The sequence below is a fragment of the Thamnophis elegans genome, chromosome 4 (assembly GCF_009769535.1).
Source record: "Thamnophis elegans isolate rThaEle1 chromosome 4, rThaEle1.pri, whole genome shotgun sequence".
In the NCBI taxonomy this organism is placed as follows: domain Eukaryota; kingdom Metazoa; phylum Chordata; class Lepidosauria; order Squamata; family Colubridae; genus Thamnophis; species Thamnophis elegans.
In genome coordinates, this window is record NC_045544.1 from 54,764,252 (window position 1) to 54,781,446 (window position 17,195).

The window sequence follows — 17,195 nt, forward strand, 5'->3', positions numbered from 1 at the left end:
TTCTCCAAAGCATCCAAAGGCAGGACAGGAAGCAATGGATGGAACTAATGAAACAGACAACCAATCTAGAATTAAAGAGAAATTTCCTGACAATTAGAAGAATCAGTAGAACAACTTGCCTTCAGAGGTTGTGAGTGTTCCAACACAGGACTTTTTAAAGAAGACATTGGCCAACCATTTGTCTGAAATTGTATAGGGTTTTCAGACTATGAACGGGTTGGACTAGAAGATTTCTCTATTATTCTGTTATTCTGTAATATGCCAATAGATGAACTGCATATTCCAGAAGTCTTCAATGTGCCACTGTTCATTAAACCTTTTTTTTTTTTTTACAATTAGGGGCATTCTGCTACAAAAATATAAGCACGTAGCTTAGAATATCTAATCATATTATACTCAATTCTCCTAATATTAACATGTGCTAAGAATTTAAAATTGAAAATCATAAATATTGTAAAGTATGGCACCTGAAATTCATCCAAGAAAACTTCAGTTCCTTGACAGCTCGCCAAATTGTTTATTATATCATTGGACTGAGAGATGGCGTTATTGCACCATCCTTCAATATTATCTCGGATGGCTAGTATGTCTTCCCACAAAGTCACGCTAACACTCAACTTATCTATGTTGTCTTCAATTTTTTCTGAAACCTGTTAAGCAATGAAAGAAAGCATTTCATTTCATTCTGTCCATTATAGTTTGTAAGCTACTCATTTCCAAAGAGCTCTAAATAGTTTACATCAAGTGATAATAATAAATAATTATCATATTAAATATCATATTAAATATATTAAAATAATAATAATCTACAAAACAAACATTCCTAATGGCACTACCAAACAAAGGCAGGGTCATCTTCATTGTCTCCAATGCTTTCCTAAAGAGAAATGTCATCAAGACTCCTTGGAAGCCCAGCAAGGATGGGATCCTCTGGATGTCATGAAGGAGGGGCATCACTCATAATCAGCTGTTCTGGGTTTAGTTTGAGTCTAGTTTTACCCATCTAGACTGTAGTAGCTTCTAGGCATTGGGTCAGACCATCCACCACATTGTCCAGCGAAGGTGCAGAGATGATTATCATCTCACCAGTGGTGAAATCTATTTTTTTTTACTACAGGTTCTGTGGGTGTGGCTTGGTGGGGTCATGCGACTATGTAGTCCTGTAACGGGGGGATCAAAAGATAGAAACTCACTTTAACAATGTCCTCTTGGAGCAGGGTTAGACTAGATGACCTGCAGGTCCCTCCCAGCCCAGGATTATCCTCTGAAGCTGCGTCTAATGCCAGGTTTGTAGTCTTCCCTCCATTTTTTTCTTTTTCTTTCTTTCTTTCTTTCTTTCTTTCTTTCTTTCTTTCTTTCTTTCTTTCTTTCTTTCTTCTTTCTTTCTCCCTTCTTTCTTTCTCTCTCTCTGTTTTTCTCTCTCTTTCCTTCTTTCTCTCTCTCTTTCCTTCTTTCTTTCTCAGCACCCCACCCCCCATTTTTGGCCTAGCAGACTTCAAGAAGCTGCTGGGAGCAAAAACAGACACCCACCCCCCATGTTTGGCTTAGCAATCCTCAGAGAAGCCTGCTGGGAGCAAAAATGGACACACCCCATGTTTTTGGCTGTGTGATGTGCAGTCATTGGAACTTTTTTTTTAACTCTTTTTAGTATTTTTTACTACCAGTTCTGCAAACCAGTAGCATTTTTTACTACTGGTTCGGGTGAACTGGCCTGAACTGGTAGAATTGCACCCCTAAATCTCACCCAGGGATGTCACCTAGCAGGTGAGAAAGGATCAAGCCCTAGTGGACCCCAAAGCTGAGGGCCCTAGAGCCTCTCCCGCCTCCATTAGCAACATAATTAGGCTATTACTCTCAATTGATGGATCTCATGAGTCATCCTTAATTTATTAACTATTTGGTGAGGCTAACATCTCCCACCCCGGTCATTGGACTATTGTTTATGGTCAAACAAAGGTAGGTGGTATCATTTTCATTATATGTGAAAAGGAATTTTGACAAAAATGAAAGTTTTCTTTTTCAAAATTGTTCCGATTCTTAAAATTTTATAACACTTTAATGTAATTCAATTTCCCAACTAAACTGCTATTAAATAAAGTCTTCAATTAACTATCATCTAGAATAGATGTGTAATTGGTGCCTTAATCATAAATTAATAATAGAAACTACCAAGTTCATAAACACAAATTTGTTTCTCTTAATTATGAAAAGAAAAACAAATGTAATGATGTTAAAATTATGCCACAACTTCATAAACCACGTTGTAGTATGTGAAATACAGTAAAAACAATTCATTTCCAAATTAATTCTGCAAGAATCAATTTGCTAGTAATTATACCCATAAGATACTGTCTGAAATAGTAAGGGATTAAAATCCATATAAAAAGAGAAAAGTTATTCTACAGGTAGTCATCAATCTATAATCACAATTGGACCAGACTTTCCGTTGCTAAGCAACGCAATTGTTAAAAGCCCAATTTTGCAACCTTTTTGACATGGTTCATTACAGTTGTTTAAGTGAATCCATTTATTTTTCTTTTCAGAGGCCAGCTAGGAACATCACAAATGGTGATCACATGACCCCAAGACACTGCAAAGAAACTCGTAAATACGGGCTGGTTACCAAGTACCCAATTTTTATCATATGACCACGGGGATGTTGTGACGCTTGTAAGTGCAAGGACAAATGATAAATCACTTTCTTCATTGCCTTTATAATTTTAAATGGTTGCTAAATGAATGGTCATAGGTCAAGGACTACCTATATTCAGTTTCTAGAAGGTTTTATTTTAGTTTATTTTTTATTGGAATATTCAACTATCCAAACTTTATTTCAAATATACCACTTACATCTAGCCATTTGTCCACGGTACTGTCCATCTCAGTTTTTATCATCCGAGCATCACAGTTTGGTATCTTTTTCAGTTCTGCAGTGAGGTGCTTTCCTTTGTTAGTGAAGGCGTCCAGTTCAGTCTGTCTATCATTCAGCTCATTCCTGGCTGCTTCATGCTACAAACAGGAACGTATTACTGTTATCCACAGAATAAATAGACTCACCATCCACCCTCCTTAATTTATTTTAGACCGCAATCCTTTATTGCAGTGGTAGGGCTGGATCCTCCACATGAATGTGTGTGGCATGTGCGCACACACACGCAGCATGCGCATGCGTCTTACCATCCAGTAATGCCTCCGCAAGCCTCCGCAACGCTCCAGCTGCTTGGTAAAGCCTTGGGCAGGCGCTCTACGCACCGTATGCGTAAGCCGAAGAGTTTAAAGACAGGTAAGGAGCGCGGGTGGGCGGGTGGGGCCTCCAGAGCACTGTACCAGAATGGTACTCAGTGCTCCGGACAGCTTCTGGTACAACCGTACAGGGATGTACCGCCTGCAACCCATCACTGCTTTATTGGAAAAATAAAATCACCCCTGCATACTGCAGAGGCACTACATATTTAGAACAAGCCATAAAATTCCAAGTCCATCTTAGCTCACTCACTCACTGCTCAAGAATTATTGTTAATGTTGGCCTGTAACTACCATTGTAACTTTCAATAACCACTGAGTATGGCATCATACAGAACTGGCTATAAGCCTGGAGCATTGTAGCAGTGGTGGGTTTCAAAATTTTTTAGAACCTCTTCTGTAGGTGTGGCATGCTTTGTGGGAGTGGCTTGCCAGGCATGTGACCAGGTGGGAATGTGACTGAGTGGGAGTAGCTTGGCAGTCATATTACTGGGTGGGCGTGGCTAACTTATAAAATGTGATGAAACTCACTTAACAACGCTCTTGCTTAGCAACCAAAATGTTGGCTCAAAACTCTGGCATTTGAAGCATGCAAGTCTTAAAGCTGTCAAGTTACAAGACCCTTGCCCCACTAACCCTTTAGAAAAAAAAAACCAGGAGTGTTCAAACTTGACAGCTTTAACACTGTGGACTTCAACTCCCAGAATTCCTCCTCCAGTCATGTTGGCTCAGGAACTCTGGCACTGAAGTGTGCAAGTCTTAAAGCTGTCAAGTTACAAGACCCTTGCACCTCTAACCCTTTAGAGAAAAAACCCCAGGGGTGTTCAAACTTGACAGCTTTAAGACTTGTGGACTTCAACTCCCAGAATTCCTCCTCTCGCTCTTCATCTTGATGATGTCACTGCAGCTGCCGGGCATGGATGGACGGAGGTAGCCAGAGCGGTGCTGACACGGCCCGGGCAGGCAAAAAAGCGAGCGTACAATGGAGGATCAGGCCGGGCACCGAGGCCCCTTCATCTCCCTTCACTCCCACTTTGTCTTGATGATGCCGCCGCAGCTGCTGGATCAGGAGGATCAGGCTGATCCTCCATTGCTCGCTTGCTCTTTCGCCTGCCTGGGCTGCCTCAGCGGAAATCCTTTGCTGGCAGCCAGACCTCCCCTCCCCAGACTTGCTTTGCTGAGCACGGGGTGACGGGCGGTAGTTTGCATGGCATGGCTGGCACCTAGGAGGTAAGTTCCTACCGCCGTCCTAACCCCCGGGCCAGTGCTTACAGGCAGCCAGGCATCTTAGGCAAATCCGGGGACCTCGCAAAGGCCTGCAAGGTCCCTGAACTTGCCAAAGATGCCAACTGCGCCGTGTAAGCTCCCACCCCCATCCCCACCCCCATGCTCGTGCTTGCTGGCAGCCCTGCAGCCCTGCGCTATGATCCTTGTAAGGCCACAAAAGGACACTAGACTCACTTATAGTGCAGGGCTGCAGAAGGCCGCTCCAGCTGGGCTGCCACCCCACTGCCCTGTGCTTAGTTTCAGCTTATTTTTGTGGAATTCAATAAAATAATGTCAAAATATATTTGGCAAGGGAAAAAGAGCAAGAATAAGTCTGAAAATGTTACAAGCTTCCAAAAACAAAGGGTTCTTTGGATTTCCAGATTGGGAGTTTTACTATCAGGCTTCTGTGGGTGAAAGAATGGATAAATTTGAGGCAGGGACGATTATTAACACTGGAGGGACATGATCTGTAACTAGAGCAGCAATAGAGAGCCAAGCAGGAAAAAAGTAAGTGGGTTTAGATAGGGCTCTTAGAGGCAGGCGGGGTGATTGGTGAGCCAGCCAATCAGTGAGTGGTGGGCGGGGCAAGCGTGATGTGGTCAGGCAGGGGGAGCGAGCGAGCAGCAACCAGATGGGTGGGGGGAAGGAGCGAGGTGGCCAGGGCAGGCGCTGGAACTGGTTCTAAACGGCACGGTAGTTTTGTGGAACCTCTTCTACTGAACCAGTTAGAACCAGCAGGAACCCACCCCTGCATTGTAGGATGTGAAAAGCAGAGGCACTAAGAGAACTTGAAGTCAAAGAAGCTTAAAAAAGGCCTAAATAACCAGGGGAGTTCCTTGCTATGCAGTGGTGGGATTCAATTTTTTTTACTACTGGTTCTGTGTGGGTGGCTTGGTGGATGTGGCGTGGCTTGGTGGGCATGGCAGGGGAAGGATACTGTAAAATCTCCATTCCCTCCCCACTCCAGGGTAAGATTACTGCAAAATCCCCATTTCTTCCCGATCAGCTGGGATTTGGGAGGCACAGAATAGATGGGGCGAGGTCAGTCAGAGGTGGTATTTACCGGTTCTCCCAACTATTCAAAATTTCCACTACCGGTTCTCCACAACTAGTCAGAACTTGCTGAATACCACCTCTGTTGCTGTGGGAGTTGTTTGCTGTGGTTTATACCAGGGGATAAGACAGTCAAGTTGATTTTCATTCACCAACATGTTTGTTTGACATGTGAATACCCAGTTTGTTTGACTTTGGAGGTAGCGTTCTTTTCTGTGAACATACCTCAATTTTGATTTGAATACTTGACATTTGTCCTCTGCTGCACATTTCATTTTAATTAAAAATCTGTCCTCAAAAGTGAAGATTTAAGGAATTGATTAAGAAACTAATATGCATCCCACAAACATTTTTTAAAGACAAAGATATTTTAAAACTACCTTTGATAAGGCCCTTCGCACATCTCTCTGGTCTTTTAGCACGGCTTTGGCCACTGTTACAGCACTGGCAACCTCCATTGCCTTAGAAACTGCACTTCTCAGATTGTGATACTGTCTTATAATATCAAGAAGGATGCAACACTGCTCCTGCCTGCAAAGGAAAGAATCACTGTGACATTGACACCAGAACATATTTTGATGGCTGACAGTGGTTTGATAGGTAACATTTCTTACTGGATTATAACTTCATTCCTCTGATACTTTCACAAGTATGAGACATTTACTACAATCCATGTATGGCATTAGAAAACTGACGTTTACATAGCAGGACTTAAGGTAATGCAATTATATTACAGTAAGCAATTAGCAAGGTCGGCAGATCGGTGGTTCGTATTCCTAGGGCCACATAATGGAGTGAGCTCCCGTTACTTGTCCCAGCTTCTGCCAACCTAGCAGTTCGAAAGCATGTAAAAATGCATGTAGAAGACCACCTTGGTGGGAAGGTAACAGCGTTCCATGCGCCTTCAGTGTTTAGTCATGCTGGTCACATGACCATGGAGATGTCTTCGGACAGCACTGGCTCTTTGGCTTTGAAACAGAGATGAGCACCACCCCCTAGAGTCGGGAACAACTTGCACATGTGTGCCAGGGGAACCTTTACCTTTAAGCAATTAGCAACTTACTTGATCTGAGTATTTCTTGCATTATTATCTACTCCCAGATGAAAAATAAAGCAGGGAAGGAAGTCTACTCGGGCTTTTCCAGTATATTGTTTTCTTTGTCCTAGAAGTATATCTCTCAATATACTGTATTAAGCCTCAAAAGTTATGTTTATGCTCCCAAATATAAGCATACTGATTTTACATCAGATTTATATATTATTTTTAAAGGCTGATTAATAGGCTGATAAAACCAAGAATAAAACTTTACATAATGGCACATAAATAAATATACAACTAACTTACCTTTCTTGGATTAGTTTCTTTGTATCATTCCAAGTTGCTTCCAAACAATTAATTGCTTTGTCAATTGTTGGAGCAAAATGATTATCTTTTAAAGCAATTTGCTTTGCTTTGCTCATTAGCCATTGCAATTCATGCTGGTGAGAATTCAGTTCATCATCCAGCTGGTTAAAAATTCTTAACCTGTAAATCAAACATTAATTATATTTTTAATTTGCTTCGGTGTCCACTATTATTACAAAATAAAAGTAACATAAATATAGCATGCTCATCTGTTTCAGCATCTTTAAGGAAACTCTGGAGGAAACTGTGATTATATTAATGGAATTTTTCTAGAAGCCTGATTGATAAGTGTTTTAGCATTTCTACCAATAAAACCATCATTAAAAAATCTATAATCATACATCACACTTTCAAACTTTGCTTTGGAAAATTTAAAAGAGAGTTTAATATAATTTAGCAGCCTCTGCTTCAGCTACATTATAATATTCTTACACATAAACACTAACACCTGAGATTCTATATTCAGATATCATGGTACTCTTTTATCAGAACCTATTAACATAGCACGAAAGGGTCAGATTTATCCTGATCTCTTCATCTAGTGTTACAAAAAGCAGCGGATGGAGGAAAATCTTTTAATCAGGTTAGATGCATTAATATCCACAGTTCAAAATCAGTCTACATTACGTTAAGGTAATTGGTTTGAGTGTATATACTGCACTTAGAGCCAAAAAGTAAATAAAGAGAGTATTTCCCCAGCATATCAATATTTCTTTTCATAATACAAGATTTGGGCATATAACAAATATGAGTTTAGACTTCTACCATTATATTTATGTCTAGGGAACATATAGAGTGATAAATCATCTACTAGGAAGGGTCTCAATGTTTCCAATCCACAAGTAATGTAATCACAAAGCCATCTAAGCAAATATTGCAGTTAAACTGTATAATGGATGTAAGGATTACATTAGAAGCCTTTAACTAGGAAGAAGATGCTGAAAAACCCCTTCTAAAAATCTTGCTAAAATTGCAGGATCTTGCCAGGTAATCACTAGGTGTCAGTACTGTCTTGAAGGCACAACAATATAATATAGTGAACATTTACTGACCACAATGCATGCCTTCTACAAAATGTATATTGTAACATGCAAAACATTATGGTATAGTCATTTCAGTTTTGATTAACCGAATCAGGATTTATACCTTAAGAGCAAACAAGATGCACAGAGCAGACCCACAGAGTCATTCTGTGGGTAAGTTGGGCAGTCTTGAAATACTATATATATAAAAACAAACAAATAAAAAAGCACTTTATATAATGAGCCATTACTGCTACCCAGCCTTGATACCCATCTCAAGGATTATGGTTAGAACTATCCACAACTCTTAGTTGTCTGCTTTTAACTTAGTGTACAATACCAATCCAACAAATGAGAAAACAAAATATTTGTAGGAAAAAGTGGCCCAATCTATACTTCATTCCAGAATTATTATGTGTGCTATTATTTTTAGGCTTTATTGAAAATAGTAACAAAATTTGTTCACAATTTTTTCAACCCTTGGTCTGATGATGCCTAGTGATTACAACTACTTAAATTTGGCATTGTTTACAGGATGAGAGAAGAGCATAAATACACAGCAAATATAGAAATCATTCTGGCTGCAGCAGTTTGGGTCAAATATGGGAGAAACTCCACAAAATGAAGTGTTGACTAAGAAACAGATGCTTGCTTACTGAAACAAGTATTTTAAATCCAATGCTGCTGAGGACCTGATTTCTGTTTACCTTTGCTGAACTTCTTGAAGGTTTGGTTCTTTCAGTCCTTCCTTGTCAGCCCTTTCTTCAAGATCTTCAATTCGTTTTAGGAGATGCTCCTTACGCTCTAGGATGGATGAACACAGAGCACTAAGGGCCTCTGCTTCACTTTGCTTAGATCCAAGCAAAGACTGAATGGATTCCAGTTCTATGCAGATGCTGTCTGCAATGTTACTGCTGGAACTCCTCTGCTGAGAGCTTCCTTGTTTTAGATGATAGTGGGCTTTAGTAAGGGATACATCTAAACTGGATGCTGTAGATTCTAGTTTGTTGACATCTTGAACAACGTCACTTAGCTGCTTCTTCAGCATTTCTGATTTTGACTTGTCTATGTTTTGCGTTGTTTCTACCCTTTGTCTCAACTGGTGAAGTACATGTGATGCAGAGATATGAAGCTCTAAAAAGGACTTGAGATGGGGAAGAACATCTTGACGGCGGTTGATTACTTGATCAGCTTCTTGGTACAACTGGAGACAGTCTTCAACCATATTTTGGAATACACTGTGATCTTCTGGCTGAGTGAAAGAACACAACCTTTCAACATGGCTCTTCAGACTCTGTAGCTCTTTGTTTTTTCCTTCCACTTCTAATTTATGCTCCTATAAGACCGAGAGAAAGAATTTTTTTTAAATGTGTGAGCCTTTGCTTAGTGGCATGAGATGTATAACTCTTGCTATTGCAATAGCAGTTTGGAAACTGACAAATTGCAAAGCTCATCTTTCACTTGGGTGGAGAGCAGCAGACAGAATGCAAAGAAGAAAAAAGACCTCTCTTTATGCTGCCATTGCAGTTTCTGAGAAATAACATGACGGATGCAGATGGTTCTTTGGGATGTGGGTACTTAAGAAGAAGAACCTGTGTTCTACTAAAGATGTCCCAGAACGTCTTTGTTATTTAGTTCATTATGAATTATTTTACCTTATTTTGACATATAGCGAGCTGTTGATCGGTTATATCAATCTCTGATGTTAGCTGCAGTTTACAAAGAAATTGTTTGATCCATTCAGAAAAACTGAGAAGAAGCTCATCATACTGTCTGTGTTCATCAAGCACAGATTGCAGGAAAATTATCCTAGAAGATACCAGGGTTAGTAAATGTATGGTATTTACTCTTTCACCAGAACTTTCAATAGTTTTTGCTTTTAAAACTGCAGAACTAGAAAAGGATGAAATTTCTCAGAATTCTAGGTTTGCCTTTATTCCTGAGGATATGTGCAACAATACAACAAACAGTAACAACAAACAACAAAACAATGCAAAAAAAGGCTATTATTATGTGATATAGTAATCTATATAGGGCAGTGGTTCTCAACCTTCCCAATGCCGTGACCCTTTAATATAGTTCCTCATGTTGTGATGACCCCAACAATAAAATTGGTGTCTCGGTTCCTAAGACCATCGAAAATATGTGTTTTCCGATGGTCTTAGGCGACCCCTGTGAAAGGGTTGTTCAACCCCCAAAGTGGTCCCGACCCACAGGTTGAGAACTACTGATATAGGGAATTGGAGGATTCATACAACTCTGATAAGATTATACTTTAAAAAACATGGCACAATCATATATGCCCATAATGGCAAACCTATGACAGGCATGCCACAGGTGGCATGCAGATCCCTCTTTGTGGACACCCATGCAATTGCCAGCTGCTCTTCTGGTTTCTGGCACGCACATGCACACCGGCCAGCTGGTCTTTGTGGGTACTAGAGCAGTAGAAAATGGCCTGAAAAACAGCCTAAAAAATGGCCTGAAGAACAGCCTGAAAAATGCCCCCAAAACAGCCTGTTTTCAGGCTGTTTTCCAGGCCGTTTTCCAGCTATTCTCCAGGCTGATTTTGGCCTCAAAACAGCAGAAAAGCAACCTGAATATGCCCCCCAAAACATCCTGAAAACAGCAAAAAAACAGGCATGCACCACTGGCCAGCTGGTCTTCGGGTTTCCAGTGCTCCAGTGTCTGCGTGCATGTGCATTTCGGTTTGGACACTTGATGTCCGAAAAGGTTCGCCATCATTGATATATACAGTATGTCTACTCAAATTATTAATCAATCTCAGGCAATGTTTTCTGCATATCCTTCCATATTTATACAGATCCCCAGATGTACTGAAGGGGCTCTGTTTAAAGTACATCATACTTCTGAAACAGAATTTTTTTTAACAGAAAGTTAAAAAAAATGATGCTAATCACTCATTGTGCATCTTGATTTTTAAACAGCCTTTCAAGCTTTCTTCTTCTTTTAATCTGTAAATTTAATAATGGGATTCTTTAATTCATTAATAATGGGATTCTTTAATTCATTAATTTAAATAATTTATATGGCCAAGGTTTTTATACATGATGCTGGACAGCTAATAATCCACCCCCCAAAAAGTACTAAAAAAATCTAATCAGAAAATACAAAACAAGATGAAAACAAGCATAATACAATAGCCGAGATATCATAACAAACAGGATATAATTTTCACTGGTTAGGTTCTATAGTTGCTTTTATAATGTACATTTAGTCTGAGAATTCCAAGTATAAACTGAATTTAAATGAAAATAAATGCCTTTTGAATAAATAAACATTTCTAGAGAACCAGATATATTGATGTGGTGCAGGAAAACTAAAAACACATGAAACACACAGTCTTTTACATCTTTAACGACTAATGTCATGTCATAAGCATTGAATCAAGTTCTAATTAACCAGAAGTAATAAAAAATATTATATGTCAATGTCTGTGACAATGTGCGTGGATATGTTTATACACATTTCACGACTATAAATAGTGAAATAAGAAACGCACAAAAATCCAAAAGGAGACTAAGTCAACCTTCAATGTATATAAAATTCTTACAATGAACAACTTTAATGAAAGTGGTAACATACTGCCATTTTTGCACGCACACGCGCACACACACACACTCACAAACACACTTCCCAAATGATCTCATTTTATACTAGAGCATAAGATTAAATCATAGACTAGGAAAAGAAGGTGAAGAAAAGCATAGTAGACAATATATAGTCAGCAAATAATCAATATTACTTTCATTATTCATTTTTTCAGAGAACATCGAGGCAATAATAAACAAATACATCTAGAACTATATCCCGATTTGGAAATCTGTGGGGATAATTCTAACTAGATTTACACATAATGCAAACCCATAATGAGGCTTGGACTTAGTATAACATTAGAACTAATCGTTATATTGCTTGGAAAAACATCAACATTATAAAGCAAACCAGAGAAACAGACCTCTGGCTGTGGTTTGCAGAAGGGAGACTATTGCTTCTCAAAAGAAAAAGTGGTTCGAACTTCTTCCAAAATAAAAGAAGAAAAATTGCAGTGATTCCACATCTGGAGAGATTTATTGGTTTCCTGTATTTTCTATAAACCTTCTGTAATGTTCAGATTATGTAGGCCCATTTCTATGGACATGTAATGAAACTTGTGGATTTGTATTATATTATATTAATGTATGGGTCATTAAGCACTATTACATAAATACAAACCTCCTGTTAATGGTCTCAGGTAGAATTTTCCATCTTTCATCAACTTTTTCTAATTCTTTTTTAACTGGTCTCAGACTTTCACTGTAACTAGCTTTAAATAGCGTCTCATTCAACTGGAAGAGGCTTGTATAATGCAAATCATGAGATGCAATATCCACTTTCAAATCCTGAGAAGCATAAAAATATGCATTAGATAAATATCTTATAGAGCATGGAAATTAAGAAACAATTATAAAATAAGAACAATGAAAAGTCTAAAACAAGTATAAATATATGCAGGCGTCTTAGCGTCTGGTTTCAGGGAAGGTACTTTTGCAATGTTCAATGCAGTTGCCTGAAATTCTATAGAAGCTTGCCCAGAATTTGTTTCGGAAAACCAATATTGAAAATACACAAAGAAAGTAAAAGACAGTCCAATATGAATTTCAAATGTATTATGTAATTTTATTAGATTGATATCTCAATTAAAGATTCTACTATTTATTTCCCAATGGTGACTGACAGAAATCAGGGAATTTTTCTTAGATAAGAATACTTACAGAAATCTTCAAGAAGACTCAAGATGATACCCTGACTGCTGGCTAGGAAAATAGGCATTTGTGTCATTTTGAAAGCTGTGCAGCTTGTTACACATTTAAAAACTATAACCAAGCTATCAAAAACATGGAAGCTTAAATCTCTTAATTTGGGCTTCAGATTTAGGAATCCTAGAACTGATCTTCCTCATTTCTCATGTCCTTTTTGTATTACAATTTCTTCTTTCATTAAAGGAAGACTTTCTTCTGAAACAGTTGTCTCTCTTTGATGTTTTTCATTATTACTGAGGTAAGGATATTTAGAAATGTTAGAGAACTTTACTGATTTTTATTTCCCTCGCAAAAACCTGAAAACTAGAATTGAGAGTTTAAAACATTTAAATGGAAATTTTCTTTTTGGAAGAGCGAATAGAAAAAGCCTCTTCTGTAGGAAAGGAGTCTTGTTTATATGCCAATTGTAAAACAAAACCTAGAAGGGCAATTACCGGAGCATAAGATGGCTACCTTAAAGGAAACATTTGGTTTATGAGCTTCTGAAGTGCTTGAGCATTTTAACTCTTTACTAGAACTAGAACTTTCTACTGAAGAACAAATTCCTCTGAACACAACTGAGATGGATTCACCTGATTTACAAAGGCAACTGAATGATGGTTTAAAGACTGAAAAAGACATAATGAATTACCTTTTCAAATTGAAATATAAGAAATTATTGGATTTACTTCATAGAAGCTACAAGGCTATCAATAAATACAAGTTTTATTTTCATGTCTTATTCAATGAAAGGAGGCTGAGTGGTGCAGTGGCCTAGAGGTGGAGCTCTCCCCTCACACTCAGGAGGCTGTTAGTTCGATCCTAGGTAGCGGCAGATATTTCTCTCTCTGGGCAAAATGAGTAAATATCAGCTGTGAACTTTGCATTGGTGACAGGAAGGGCATCTGGCCAGTAATCACTCAGCTCCAATCAGTTGCCCTGACTCCACTCCAATGCAAGGGATTACCATTAAAAGTTGTTTAAAAATTCAATGAAAGGAGGAGTGGGAGGAGCCAAAGTCGCAACAACACGACATGCAATCTCAATGCTCTGAGATCGCAGTCGACACTTTTGTCTCTGGGTGGTCCAAATGGACCTAAACCATCCCGTAGAGACAGTGAACAGGAAGAATACATCTTGCTGATCACAGGGACATCGCAAAGTCTCTGATTGATCAAAGAGAAACTCTTCAAGCTGGTGACAAAAAAATCCAGCCAAATGGCTGATGAGGTTGGGGCGGCTTCAAAACGGAAGTATAAAGTGTTTTCAGCTGGTGAGGAATTTTTACTGTTTTAAAAGTGACTGCCTATAAAAAATCTTAAAATTAATTTAAACTGGAGAACTGATGAAATAAGTGGCAGAATTAAATTTGGATGGGTTTTGAACAGTGGGTTATCTTACTTTTTAAATGCTATTTTTACGGATGGAATTTATCCAAGCCTTTTAAAACAAACGGATTAAGTTTCCTTCTTCTATTTTTTTTTCTTTGACTACTCTCCGTAATCTACTGACTAAAACTCTCCTCTTTCATTACTGTGGGTGTTTTTCTAACTCATTTAAAAATCATACCTTTTTTTAAACTTGAAATACGAAAATATTACAAAGAAACAAAGAAAGGGTAATATTGTAATTTTGTAATGCTGCTACTCGGAAGCTAGATGTTTGTGAATTGGAAACGAAATACTTTTTAAACTGATTATCCTGGCTTGGCACTTCAAGGACTCACAGCTTGTTTATAGAGAGTGAAGAAAAACACACAGATGTCCCTTTAAAGTAGATTCTTAACCAGAGAAAGGTGAAATGTTATTGTGATGCTTAATTCTGCTAAAACCTTCTAAGCTACAGTAGCAGTGTTTGTCAGCCGGAAATCATGGCGCAATTTCAACACCAGAAAGAAGTTTTAAATCTGCACCGACAATCAAAGATAAGCAGATTAAAGAAACAGAAGAAAGGCATCAAAATCACATGAGACATCTTATAAGCAAAGAGTTGCTAAGAGGAGTCCATACAAAGCTGATTAAGGAGATGATTAGAGGATTGATGCACAAAATGGCAGAAGATATGATACTGTTTTGTTACTGGAAACATACAGGTTGATAGATGGAAGAGTATAATTTAAAATTAGCAAAACTTAGGGAAATTTAGTGATAGTAGATATAGTTAAATAATTGATAATGATAATAATGTATATAATGTGTAGTGTTATGATAAGTAATAACTGGATATGAATATTGAGTGATACCCATGAAAGGAAGATTAGAAATCCTTTTGGATTATATATAAAGAATAATAATAATAATAATAATAATAATAATAATAATAATAATAATAATAATAATAATATGCAGACTTTGCAAAGAAGCTGATGAAACTGTTGATCACATACTCAGCTGCTGTAAAAAAATCGCACAGACTGATTATAAATTGCGGCACAATTCAGTAGCGCAAATGATCCATTGGAATTTGTGCAAAAATTTTAATATTAAAACAGCAACAAACTGGTGGGAACATCAGCCTGAAAAAGTCACCGAAAATCAGATGGTCAAGATCTTGTGGGATTTCCATATACAAACCGACAAAATACTGGCGCATAATACACCAGACATCACACTGGTTGAGAAAAATAAGGTCACAATCATAGACATCGCAATACCAGGTGATAGCAGGGTCGCCGAGAAGGAACATGAAAAAATCGCAAGATACCAGGACTTAAAAATTGAAATTCAACTACTATGGCACAAACCAGCAGTGATAATTCCAGTGGTAATTGGCACGCTGGGTGCTATTCCAAAAGCACTGGAATTACATTTAAAACAGTTAAAAATTGACAAAATCACCATCAGTCAAATGCAAAAAGCCGCACTGCTTGGATCTGCACGCATATTACGAAAATACGTTACGACGTCCTAGGCCCCTGGGTGGGGCCCGACTAGTAACCAATGACAAATCCGGCGAAACAACTGGCCGCTGTGATACAATTGTATAATAATAATAAAATGCAGACTTTGCAAAGAAGCTGATGAAACTGTTGATCACATACTCAGCTGCTGTAAAAAAATCGCACAGACTGATTATAAATTGCGGCACAATTCAGTAGCGCAAATGATCCATTGGAATTTGTGCAAAAATTTTAATATTAAAACAGCAACAAACTGGTGGGAACATCAGCCTGTAAAAGTCACCGAAAGTCAGATGGTCAAGATCTTGTGGGATTTCCGTATACAAACCGACAAAATACTGGCACATAATACACCAGACATCACACTGGTTGAGAAAAATAAGGTCACAATCATAGACATCGCAATACCAGGTGATAGCAGGGTCGCCGAGAAGGAACATGAAAAAATCGCAAGATACCAGGACTTAAAAATCGAAATTCAATGACTATGGCACAAACCAGCAGTGGTAATTCCAGTGGTAATTGGCACACTGGGTGCTATTCCAAAAGCACTGGAATTACATTTAAAACAGTTAAAAATTGACAAAATCACCATCAGTCAAATGCAAAAAGCCGCACTGCTTGGATCTGCACGCATATTACGAAAATACGTTACGACGTCCTAGGCCCCTGGGTGGGGCCCGACTAGTAACCAATGCCAAATCCGGCGAAACAACTGGTCGCTGTGATACAATTGTATAATAATAATAATAATAATAATAATAATAATAATAATTATTATTATTATTATTATTATTATTATTATTATTATTATTATTAATCTACTGAAGGCCCAACAGACGAAACAAGAATACAGAAAAGATGTGATAAAATCAAGAATGGAGAGTTGGCAGAACAAAGCACTGCATGGCCAATTTCTGGAAAAAATAAAAGATAAAGTGGACAGTGAACAAACTTGGTTATGGTTAACAACAGGTACATTAAAGAAAGAAACAGAGTCACTAATCCTGGCTGCGCAAGAACAAGCTATCCGCACAAATGCCATTAAGGCCAAAATCGAAAAATCCTCTGATGATGCCAAATGCAGGCTTTGCAAAGAAGCTGATGAAACTGTTGATCACATACTCAGCTGCTGTAAAAAAATCGCGCAGACTGATTATAAATTGCGGCACAATTCAGTAGCACAAATGATCCATTGGAATTTGTGCAAAAATTATAATATTAAAACAGCAACAAACTGGTGGGAACATCAGCCTGAAAAAGTCACCGAAAATCAGATGGTCAAGATCTTGTGGGATTTCCATATACAAACCGACAAAATACTCGCGCATAATACACCAGACATCACACTGGTTGAGAAAAATAAGGTCACAATCATAGACATCGCAATACCAGGTGATAGCAGGGTCGCCGAGAAGGAACATGAAAAAATCGCAAGATACCAGGACTTAAAAATTGAAATTCAACGACTATGGCACAAACCAGCAGTGATAATTCCAGTG

At 38.3% G+C, this 17,195-nt stretch overlaps 1 protein-coding gene across 1 annotated transcript in view; it reads right to left on the reverse strand.

Annotated features, from left to right (window-relative positions):
• The window catches only part of SYNE1 (spectrin repeat containing nuclear envelope protein 1), a 300,005-nt gene that overhangs the window by 208,060 nt on the left and 74,750 nt on the right, over positions 1 to 17,195 (reverse strand). The window contains 7 exon segments of the mRNA XM_032216017.1: positions 468 to 650; positions 2,851 to 3,009; positions 5,946 to 6,096; positions 6,911 to 7,090; positions 8,700 to 9,328; positions 9,648 to 9,801; positions 12,229 to 12,395. Coding sequence (XP_032071908.1) covers positions 468 to 650; positions 2,851 to 3,009; positions 5,946 to 6,096; positions 6,911 to 7,090; positions 8,700 to 9,328; positions 9,648 to 9,801; positions 12,229 to 12,395 — 1,623 coding nt within the window.